The 10,162-nt window shown below is 36.6% G+C and overlaps 5 protein-coding genes across 6 annotated transcripts; 2 read left to right on the forward strand and 3 right to left on the reverse strand.

Moving 5' to 3' along the window:
• The first annotated feature begins 28 nt into the window (after positions 1 to 28).
• Cchl (Cytochrome c heme lyase) lies at positions 29 to 1,830 on the forward strand. Its single transcript, XM_011308470.1, has 2 exons — positions 29 to 243; positions 502 to 1,830. Exon 2 carries the CDS (start codon positions 521 to 523, stop codon positions 1,331 to 1,333), a length of 813 nt encoding a protein of 270 aa, XP_011306772.1. The 5' UTR covers positions 29 to 243; positions 502 to 520; the 3' UTR covers positions 1,334 to 1,830.
• On the reverse strand, positions 1,778 to 3,071 carry LOC105268695 (probable histone-lysine N-methyltransferase set-23). Its single transcript, XM_011308469.1, has one exon. It carries the CDS (start codon positions 3,053 to 3,055, stop codon positions 2,288 to 2,290), a length of 768 nt encoding a protein of 255 aa, XP_011306771.1. The 5' UTR covers positions 3,056 to 3,071; the 3' UTR covers positions 1,778 to 2,287.
• Positions 3,072 to 3,078: 7 nt separating this feature from the next.
• LOC105268694 (traB domain-containing protein) lies at positions 3,079 to 5,746 on the reverse strand. 2 transcript variants are annotated; one of them, XM_011308467.1, is made up of 6 exons: positions 5,554 to 5,746; positions 5,213 to 5,424; positions 4,500 to 4,711; positions 4,104 to 4,355; positions 3,618 to 4,027; positions 3,079 to 3,465 (listed from the first exon to the last, which is right to left on the reverse strand). In XM_011308467.1, the coding sequence occupies exons 2-6, from the start codon at positions 5,400 to 5,402 to the stop codon at positions 3,294 to 3,296; spliced, it is 1,236 nt and encodes a 411-aa protein (XP_011306769.1). In that variant the 5' UTR covers positions 5,403 to 5,424; positions 5,554 to 5,746; the 3' UTR covers positions 3,079 to 3,293. The 2 variants fall into 2 exon arrangements, with proteins under 2 accessions (XP_011306769.1, XP_011306770.1); XM_011308468.1 differs by lacking the exons at positions 5,213 to 5,424; positions 5,554 to 5,746 and adding an exon at positions 4,807 to 4,913.
• A 122-nt stretch (positions 5,747 to 5,868) lies between these two features.
• LOC105268698 (myosin-6-like) lies at positions 5,869 to 8,752 on the forward strand. The gene is made up of 6 exons (XM_011308472.1): positions 5,869 to 6,012; positions 6,108 to 6,186; positions 6,532 to 8,030; positions 8,177 to 8,308; positions 8,420 to 8,581; positions 8,662 to 8,752. Exons 1-6 carry the CDS (start codon positions 5,975 to 5,977, stop codon positions 8,681 to 8,683), a joined length of 1,932 nt encoding a protein of 643 aa, XP_011306774.1. The 5' UTR covers positions 5,869 to 5,974; the 3' UTR covers positions 8,684 to 8,752.
• lsn (vacuolar-sorting protein SNF8) lies at positions 6,057 to 10,147 on the reverse strand. The gene is made up of 4 exons (XM_011308471.1): positions 10,014 to 10,147; positions 8,979 to 9,750; positions 8,607 to 8,729; positions 6,057 to 6,211 (listed from the first exon to the last, which is right to left on the reverse strand). The coding sequence occupies exon 2, from the start codon at positions 9,741 to 9,743 to the stop codon at positions 8,991 to 8,993; it is 753 nt and encodes a 250-aa protein (XP_011306773.1). The 5' UTR covers positions 9,744 to 9,750; positions 10,014 to 10,147; the 3' UTR covers positions 6,057 to 6,211; positions 8,607 to 8,729; positions 8,979 to 8,990.
• Between the last annotated feature and the right edge of the window lie 15 nt (positions 10,148 to 10,162).

Genomic DNA, 10,162 nt, shown 5'->3' on the forward strand with positions numbered 1-10,162 from the left:
AAATAAAATAGAATTCTGCTTTACTGACAATTCGAAACTTCGAGAGCTCGAGATTCAGATGTTTCAGTCTCGGTTTCACTAAATCCAAAGAAATTAATATAAGCTCAATTAAAAATCTTTTAACAACTGTCGCATTTTAAATACATTAATCGATCAATTACTGGAGTGCGGAGTAACGAGACGATTTTCAAGTGTTCTTCACGTGCTTTATACAATATTAAAGAATTACATCATCAGTTTTCGGTAAGACTATTTTTCGCACTGATTTTTCAGCTATAAATAAATTGACGTACTGGTATTCTAATTTATAATTTCTTCTTTCATAAACAATTGTATTACATTCATTTATGAAAATCCAGAACGAACCATGTCGAGTTGAAACTCCTTCTTCCAGTAGCATAACCTCCAAGGAATCATTATGTATTAAATATGTTTCTTTAATCATAAATTTCCAATAATAAGGATAAAATCGATTTTGTCTTTTTGGATCTATCTTTGCAGTGATAGAATAATAGAAAAGATGGGGAACACAGTGACATCAGCAACAGTCTTAGCAGCAGATTCAATTACTCAAGTACCTCAATCAAGTACAAGCAAGTATCCTCACCCTCACAAGACATTTGAGGGTTCACCTCCTCCAGAATGTCCGATGCATCAGAAATCCGTCGAACAGTCCCAGAAATACACGAGTGAGTGTCCGATTGACCACATGGACCTCAACGAAATAAATCCCTTGAATATGATGCCAGCTGGAAATCAAAATCCAGCTCCAGATCAACCATTCAAACTGCCAACAGACAGACAAGTCTCTTCGATTCCCAAAGCGACCGGAGAAGGCGAATTCTGGGTTTATCCGTCACAACAGATGTTTTGGAATGCAATGCTGAGGAAGGGCTGGCGTTGGAAGGATGAGGATGTCAAACCAAAGGATATGGAGGATATTATAAAAATTCATAATGCTAACAACGAACAGGCCTGGCAGGAAGTTCTCAAGTGGGAGGCCCTTCATGCCAGGGATTGTGGAGAACCAAAATTGAAGAGCTTTGGGGGTAAAGCTAAGGATTTTTCACCTCGTGCTAAAATACGTCATTGGATGGGATATGAATTACCTTTTGATCGTCACGATTGGATCGTCGACCGATGTGGAAAAGACGTGAGGTATATCATTGATTATTACGATGGTGGAGCTGTCGATGCCAAATACAAATTTGCACTGCTGGATGTGAGGCCTGCTATGGATTCGTTCGATAATATCTGGGATAGAATGAAGGTCGCTTACTGGAGATGGAGATTCAGCGCTGAGATTGAACAGGAGCAGCAGAAAGCTTCTTAATTCTGCTCAACTTAACAATTTGACTGTTATATGATATTTTATTATTAATGAAAATAACGAAACACGACGATTGAGTGGAGAATACTCGGCATTAATTCTTCTATTAAAAAAAAATAGTAAGGAGTTAAATCGTTGGAGTTGATCTGAGAAATCTGCATCTGTTGTTATTCATTACGAGAGTAGAAAAATTTATGTTTAATATCATCCATTAACATTGCATATTTAGCAATGAAAAACAATCATGTCAAGCCCGAATTTTTTTCGCTCCCCAAGCGACTTCGAATCGGGTTACCGCGATTTGTCTGTTAATTAATATAAAAATGCTGTTGACAAGTTGTGAAGTGATTAGAGATAAGAGATATACGAAGATATTTGAAAAAAAAATGGGTTGAAAATAATTTAAACACTTTGAGATAGCAACGTTCATCAATTTGGCAATTATCATTAGTCAATACACAGTATTTATTAATAATAAACAATTTAAAATTCGTGAACAACTCATAGTTAAATTTTTGTCTTAACCATAAACAATCATTCTTATTCGTTCATAAATTTTCTCGAGGTATTTATTGGTGGATCGTTTCATTTAATATTTAATGACACGACATATAACGAAGTTGATTTGAAGAAAAAACTCATATGCTTGATAATATTGCCATGTATTCCATCATCTTAACTAGAATTCCTTTTTATATTTCATAAATGCTTCATATGATCATAAAATCCAATTGAACTTCTATTTAATTCTAAAAAAAAATAGTTTTATTAGTTATTCGTTGACAGTTTTCTTCCACCATAAGTGGATCATCGGATTTGTATTATTTACATCTGGAGGGTTTTAAATATTCAAGACTTGTGCACAAAAACTCGTGATCCTGATTTTCTGAATGCATTTCCACACTCTATTACTTTTGCAAAAAAAAATAAAGTCTTCACTCAAAATTGAATAAAAATTCAAACGGGATGATGGGGTAAAAATCCACTGCAGCCACTAGATCCACACAGACAGACAGTCTCACTGAAATTTTTTTCATCTTTCTCAAGTCCACCTCCATAATCAAATGTAATTTCTTCTCGCATTTGAATATTTCTACTTGCAAATAAACACAATCTTGGAACGAGTCCCTCCACCCTCACAGGCACGAGATTAGCATTCGGCTGACAACTATGATTGCAGTATCTTCCAATATTCCCAAAGATGCTTGGATCAATGCAAGTTGTTATCTTCCTATCGCCAACATGCTCAGTCACTACAAGAATATAATTCATTTTCTTTTTGATTCTATTATCCTCCATTCTTTTCCTAGCTTCATCAATTCCAATCACCTCGCCAGCATATTCACAGATAAATTGGTTTTCCAATATAAATTCATTTGTTCTGAGTGCAATTCCTTTTGCAGGAGTCTGAAAAGGTTCCAGACAAGTCAGTGGACCACTTTGAACCAATCTGTTGCTGCAGCTTTGAAGACAGGAACATGCTGGATTACATTCTAAAATTAAACCTGATTTTTTATCAGGATTTAATCGATCGTTGATGTAATTGACAATTCCTCTCATACATGAGCAAGACTCTTCGCATATCTCTGTACACGAACATCCAACAGAGAATTCAGATTCAAAGTCTCTCGCGTTTATCCCTACACCCGGGATATTCGTAGTGATGTACATTACAGAGGGAATTGGGTGGTCGTAATTGTCCGACTCTCCCCTGGCTATTTCCATGATTTTATTTTCTATGATAATTATTATGTCCTCTTGAGGTTTAATTGGACAGATTCAGCAGCGAAGACTGAAGATACTTGGACGACAGAGCAGCACAAGAATAATTGAATATAAATTGGTTTTCTCGTTGATAGACAATAATTGGTGTTTGTAAGTGCGTTGATTTTTTTTTGTATTCTAGTTTTTGTTTTATTTCTTTTTGCAGAGGTTTTGGGGAATGTTTTGATTGTTTGGTTGACTATCGATTTGCACTGACCTTCAGAAGCCCCTCGACCGATGACTTTAGGGATTGCAGAGTAGTGGCTGATGGCAGTGGGATGTACTTGTAGCCTACGTATATCACAGCACCCAGAAGGGAGACTTTTAAAGATATTCGAAGGATTTTGCTGGAGAGAGAGCGTTCTGGTGTTCTGAAACAGTAACAACATTGGAAATTAGATAATATAATTCAATATTATAAATATTCTACGTATTTTCGCAGACTTTTCCGTAGGAGAAGCTATGAATTTATTTAGAAAATATTTTCTCATCTTTCCATTGGAATGCCTGAGAGTTTTCTCACCTCATAATAGGAGCAATATCAGAAGGTTTAATAGTTCCCCAATGCTCAATCATTCCTGGCGTATGTCCAATCCCCACAATGCCAACAACTCTGGAAGGTATTAATCCATGAGGCGTTGGAATTGGCAAAGCAGCGAGCTGCAGTGAGTGTGTAAGATACATATCTCGTTCCTTCACAAACACTTCACGCAGAGATGGATACTGTGTTCCCATTTCTGTGAGTAACTCTTCCAGGAAATCCTTACGTTTACAACGCTCTACATCCTCTTTGCTTATTGGCTCTTTCGTCCTGAGGAGATTCCAGAGGAGTTTTATTGTTTGCCACCAGGATAGAGAACTGAGGGCTCGTTGAATCGTGATATTTATGGGCCTGTCGCCCAAGTGGACCAGACACCTTTGAACTTTCTTAGCCTGAGATAAAACGAATGCAGTCAATTAAATATTTTAAAAGGAATGCTAACAGATTAATTCATTCATGAATCATTACCTCAAGAAATGCACGACGAAATTCACCACCAGGTGCCATTCCCAACTGCTTAGTCAAGTTTGCAGACATGTTTAATAATAAAACATAAAGGAGTCCATTGAATAAACCATTCTTTCTTATGGTTGCCCGCATTTTAGCAAGTGTGAGATTTCCAGCTTCTTCAAGAATTGTTTTCTCATCGAGTTGAAGAACATGAACACGTGCTTCACAAAGCTCAACCATTACTATGTGTGGTTGGACCGCTTGAATTATCTTGTAAAAAAAAATATTTCCATTGTTACAAATATAGCAATTGATTTAATTGTAGAACAAATTAAATGACAAACTCATCTATACAATATTAATGAAATAGAAGATAATAAAAAAGGGAAATTAACGGTTTGGCGTAGTAATTACCAAGGACACATCATTCTGGCTTTCTTCGCTGAAATGGGCAGTTCCAATCAAATAAACTTTGGCACCATCAGGGGTAGTAAGTAAAGTGACGGTTTCTGGTAATCTATCATCTATCGTTGGATCATACTTTTTTTCTGCAGGTGGTGCAATCACTAAGCTTTCACTCACATTACTATCATCAGGATCGCTTTCTACTCCAGAGGTAAAGCTCTCTGAAAAATAGAATCCGATTTTCTAGAAACACTCTTAACAACTGCACACAATCGAGAGCAATGAAGTAATGAAAAAACCATTGAAATGTATGAACCTTTGATTTTAGCAGCTTTTTTCCTATTTCTTACAGACACAGGCATTTTTTATGAATTTTCGCACGACGTGAGAAAGCTCGATGTGTCATTTATTGTAACAGTAGTCGTAATGACTCCTTATCGAATTAAAAGTTCATATGGTTGCTCGGAAGTCCTAGGAGTGAGTGACACTACCTGGAGTATCAGTCGACAGGGGAGTAAGTTCGAGTATATGTCAAAACTCCAATTCTGTTTTGCTATTTTCCGAATTCTGACGTTAAATAAAATAAATACCTTTATCTCTCGGTTCCAAAAATCAATTTTTGTAGAATACTTGGGATTTTTTTATAAATGTTGTGTGTTCTTTTATTTTCCGGAAGGTATTTTCGTGGAAAAAATAAAAAAAAAAACACAAAAGTTACTTACGCGTGAAGTCATACCCCTCCATGCTAGAATCCAGAGGTGAATCCAAAAACTTCCTTGCCTGATGATCATCTTTTCCATTATATCGAATTTCACTGTCATCCTGAGGTCCAGCTGCTGTCTCAGCTAATGACAAATGCAATTGCTTGACACCTTGACCTTCGATTAAACTCTTCTTATCATCCTGCTCCATTATCCCAAGTCTCAATTAAAACCTAAAGGAAAAAACAGAGAAATTAACTTCCACATACCAAACAATTTGTTTTTTTTATCAACAATCAATGAATAATGGACCTGAATGAATACATTTTCCATCAATATGTTGAGGAGAAACTGTGACTTACAGATTTCCTAACCAAAACGTCCACCGATGCAAATCTCAACTAATAAGGGGTTGTCACAGGAGATGAAGAGAATAAAAGGACTAGGGGAACAGATGAAAAAATTAATTGGTTCAATATGGGACATAAAAGTGGGTGAAATGACAAATTTATGCAGGTATTTCTGCACACGATGCGAGTACATACATACTGACCCACAAAAAACGTTTTATTTTGCATTAAGTCCTCAGAGATGGCGGTAATATCCACATTTACCGGTTTGTTTACGTTAACGGGTGTCAAGCCACCAGAGAAAGCTTTTCTGAATTTTTCGTAGTGAAAAAGTTGTTTAGAATTTGTAAAACGCTGTCATAACCAAAATCGTAACTGAAAATCGCTTTTTTTTGGTTCTCGAGGAATGAGTGAGAATAATTGATATTTAAAAATGATGGGAACTGAGATTGAGCGAATGGAGAAGCCTGGGTGAGTGATAATTGGTTACTGGTCAATAATAATCATCTTGAAGATATTTAGAAACTAATTGTTTATACGGTTATTACATATATTAATGTTCCTAGGATCGATGAGAGACAGTCCATCATTCAAGAATATGAAGCGATTGTGGAGAGTCTCCACGCAGATTTGAAGGACTGCAAGGTGAGTTCAGAAGTTTTCCATAGATCTGTAGATTAAATAAATCAATAATTATTGAGAATTATGTCGTTTCATAACAGTAAAAATACAGCGAATTGAAATTTCCTGTTCAAATTCTGTTAATATTTCAATCCTCATTCATCACTAGATTATTTTCACGATTTTAATTTTTAAAGAGCAATCACATATTAATATATCATCTGTTACTAATAATAAGGAAACAGGAATAAATTATTTTGTTATTCCAATTACAAATAAAGACTTATAAGTAAGGAAAATTTCATAAAATCACTACCGTCAGAATCGGTTGATATAAATACACAATGGCAGATTACATCGAATTTTTAGGAAGAACAACTTCGTTTACGAGTAGAAGTTGAATCCCTTAGAAACGAGAATCGAATCGCAGTCGAAGTGGCAAGAACTTCGTTCTCTCACTCCAATAATACAGAGTGCCCTAGAAATCTTGACGATAAAGAGAGCATCGACAATCTCAAGCAGCAAATAACACTGATCCAATTGGAGAAGGATTCCATGTTCCAACTCTGGCAGATGGCCTTGAAGACAGTGGAAACCCTTGATAACGAGGTAAAAACCTCCCACAATGACGTGGCAGCCCACAGATACTACGAGGAACAGGTGAATCACGTCAAAGAGACTTACTGCGAGGCCATCAAGGTTCTAGAGTCAAAGTTAGTTCAAGCTAAGGAAAATTTTATCAAACATCAAGGTTTATGGGAGTCCTGCAGGGATCGAGTTGAATGCCTCAATCAGGAAAAATCCGAACTTCAGAGAGAAATCCAAAATCTTCAGAATGACTTGTTAATCAACGAGGAAACTCATAAAAAAATTATAGAGAACGTGAACGCGAAGTTGGAAGAAATGAAACGGGAATTGGAAGTGAATAAAGAATCCCAACAGAAATTGGAAATTGAATTAGTCGAGACTCGATGTCTAGCCACGAGAATGGCAACCAAAGATCAGGAATCGAAAGCTAAAGTTGCTGAGGCGATTGTTCTGGTGGAGACGGCAATGAGAGAAAAGGAAATGATCATGCAAAGAGAAGCCGCTGTTTTAGAAGAGAAATCGAAACTAGAATCTCATTTGACGAATGTGGCGGAGGAGTTTGCGATGAAACTTGAGCGAGAATTGTCAGAGTGTAAAGATAATTTTGAAATGAATTGTAAGAAATATTCTTTGGATATCAAGGAATTAAAGTCAGAGTTGAGGGAAAAGGTGACTCTTCTTGATCGAACACAGAGGGAAATGCAGATGTTAGAGGAGGAGATGGAAAAGAGAAAACATGGGAGTGAGGACTTTTTGCAGCGATCATCTTCCAGAGTTCTTGAATTGCAACAGAAACTTAAGGAATCTGAGGAGAAATTGATGATTTGTGAGGAGACGAATAAGAAAAAAATCGAGGAAAAGATGAGAACGTCTGAGAGTCGAATTCTAGAACTTGAGGATAAATTATCGAATGCTAATAATCGGTTGAGGAAGAGTCAGTTGTTTGGGAATAGGGAGATGGAGGAAAGGATCAGAGAAGCTGATGAGAGAGCGAAGGAAGCTATGGAGAGGTATTCTGGGATTGAGAAGAGGCTGACGAGGGCTCTGGATGAGAGGGAGAATGTGGCCAGTGAACTGAGATCTCTACAAATTACTTTTGATAGGGAGATCTCAAGGCGAGAGAACGAGAGGAGATTACTGGAAGGAAGAATTAGAGAGCTGCAGGAAGATGTAAGGAATGCTAATGATCTGGTTGAGAAAGCAGGGATGAAGGCTAGCCAGTTGAATTTACAAATAGAGAATTTGCAGAAGGCGTTGGAGGAAAGAAAAGGTCAAATAATGTGAGTCAATTTTTTTTTTTTCATTCTTAAAATGGAAATTCTATCTCTAATTCGATTTTTAGAAATTACATTCCTTTAATTATTTGGTTTAAAAAAGTCCAATGAAATAAACTTTGTAAATAAATTAGATTAATTAATTATTTCAGAGACAAGGATGAAGATATGAATGCAGTGATCAAAGATAAAACGTCGAATTTGAATATTCTTCGAGAGAAATATGAAGAGAGAATTACGGAACTGACAAAGCATGTCAGAACTCACCAGGAACTATCCAACAAGTAAATATTTACATTGTAGCCTTATAAATATACCCGAAATGATAGGGAAATATTTTTGTGTGGAGTACTCAATTGTAAACTCGATTAAAACCAATTTCAATCCATATTCAGGTGGAAAGAAGAGGCTCATTCTCTGGCTAATAAATTCCAAATTCGATACAGGGAGCTCAAGTCCAGAGTTTGTTCATTGCGAAAGGAAAATGAACAATTAAATAACGAATTATTGACATGTCGTCAACAAGTGGCTCACTGCAGAGCACAAATGACGCAGAGGTAATCCAAAATCTATTTCACTTACCAATATATTCATTTAATCCTCGAATACTGAACTCATTCGATTTATTTTATTTCAGCTTCGATGGTGATTGTAGATGACGTCGAATTAGAATTACCACAATTAATAGCGCCGTATGTAGTGTATCTGTAAATATGAAACAAATCATGATTACACCAAAGAATAAAAACAAAAAATCAATGAACAAGTTCGACTATTACTTCTAAAATTATTAGAATAGGATTAAATATTATCTTTTACTAGTTCTTCTTAAGTCAATGGTTTCCTAAATCAATTATTACTTGAAGTGACTTCAAAATAATTCAACGCACTGAAAAAATGGCATAATGAAAATGATATATAACGTAAGATTTCCAATAATTCTCTCCAACTTACCAATAATTACAGTTAAGAAGAGTCCACACAAGCAGTGAATAAACTAGGAAACCAGTAGAGATTGCCTTCCTCTGCCTGGTCATCTAGCCAGGCTAGGCCCATTTTCATCATGTGATCCAGAGCTTTCTGCGCCCTATCCCTTTCCCACTTCAATTCTGCTTGAAGCAGTTCCACAGATGTGTACGCAGTGCCATGGGTACTGGCCTGTTGCAGGACAGCAGTATGATCCATACTCAGTTCTCCAGGAATTGACTGTACGAGATACTTTCCTCTTCCAATGGGAACAACTGAGAATCCATTCCCAAAAATCCTGAGCTTCTTCGCAGCTGCTAGTAAATCCTCGTTAGTGATATCCTGATGCTCCTTTCTTTTACCTCTAGCCTGGACCAATCGTTCCCTCAACTCATCCAGAGTGATCAATCCCCCATTTTTGTAGTTAGTTGCCATGCAAACCTCGACAATCTGCACTGCTAATTCGTAATAAAAATCACCAATGCCCAATACCGACCAGAATCCTTTACCAGATGCCAATGGATCAACTCCGATAGAGGCACACATTTCTGTAAATTGACGACGAAATTGTCCGTTCTTTTTAATCTCGGTTTTGTGTTTCGTTGCAAAATCTTCGAGATTCGTTCGAAATATCTCCATTTGCTTCGTCATCTGCTCGAATTGGTTCTCTTGGATCTCTGTTCCCTTGTCTTTGTACTTCTCTTGCTCGAGTTTTTGTTTGTGAATTGCTCCTATTCCAGGTTTTCTTCTCATGATGAAGCTGGAAGTCAATACATGACCGGATAATAGAGAAAGGACGTCAGATTTCGAAGAAATCAGAGAATATCGTTACCATCAAGATAATAACAGATAAACAAAAATTAGACTTTCTCAACTGGCAAACGTTGAAAAATATTAAATCCAATGTTTTGACTCAGATTTGAGGTTGTGAAGGAAGTCCCATTAAAAGTAAAAATGTGGGATAAAATCGGGAGCTTATAATTATATGTAGAAAATGTATAATTGTCTTCGTATTGAACTCACCTGGAGTCTAAAAACCGAAGTGATTGCACTCTTTTTTTTAAGAGAGAATTATTTATTAGGTTAAGAATTTTCGCAATTATCGTATCTCGTCAAGTTGAGACTGCCCGCGGTGTTCTGTGCGCACGGACGGTTCGCGTGCGTATGCACGG

Source organism: Fopius arisanus, unplaced genomic scaffold (genome assembly GCF_000806365.1).
Source record: "Fopius arisanus strain USDA-PBARC FA_bdor unplaced genomic scaffold, ASM80636v1 scaffold00060, whole genome shotgun sequence".
Lineage (NCBI taxonomy): Eukaryota > Metazoa > Arthropoda > Insecta > Hymenoptera > Braconidae > Fopius > Fopius arisanus.

Bases quoted from the DNA above. Each gene is read 5' to 3' on its own strand.
- Cchl (XM_011308470.1), top strand. From the start codon at position 521: ATGGGGAACACAGTGACATCAGCAACAGTCTTAGCAGCAGATTCAATT.
- LOC105268695 (XM_011308469.1), bottom strand. From the start codon at position 3,055: ATGGAAATAGCCAGGGGAGAGTCGGACAATTACGACCACCCAATTCCC.
- LOC105268694 (XM_011308467.1), bottom strand. From the start codon at position 5,402: ATGGAGCAGGATGATAAGAAGAGTTTAATCGAAGGTCAAGGTGTCAAG. The intron at 4,712-5,212 runs GTAAGTAACTTT...TCTATTTTTCAG, and splicing joins GGAGGGGTATGACTTCACGC to AGAGCTTTACCTCTGGAGTA. The intron at 4,028-4,103 runs GTAATGATTCAT...GTTTTATCTCAG, and splicing joins TTCGTCGTGCATTTCTTGAG to GCTAAGAAAGTTCAAAGGTG.
- LOC105268698 (XM_011308472.1), top strand. From the start codon at position 5,975: ATGATGGGAACTGAGATTGAGCGAATGGAGAAGCCTGG. The intron at 6,187-6,531 runs GTGAGTTCAGAA...TCGAATTTTTAG, and splicing joins CAGATTTGAAGGACTGCAAG to GAAGAACAACTTCGTTTACG. The intron at 8,031-8,176 runs GTGAGTCAATTT...TAATTATTTCAG, and splicing joins GAAAGAAAAGGTCAAATAAT to AGACAAGGATGAAGATATGA.
- lsn (XM_011308471.1), bottom strand. From the start codon at position 9,743: ATGAGAAGAAAACCTGGAATAGGAGCAATTCACAAACAAAAACTCGAG.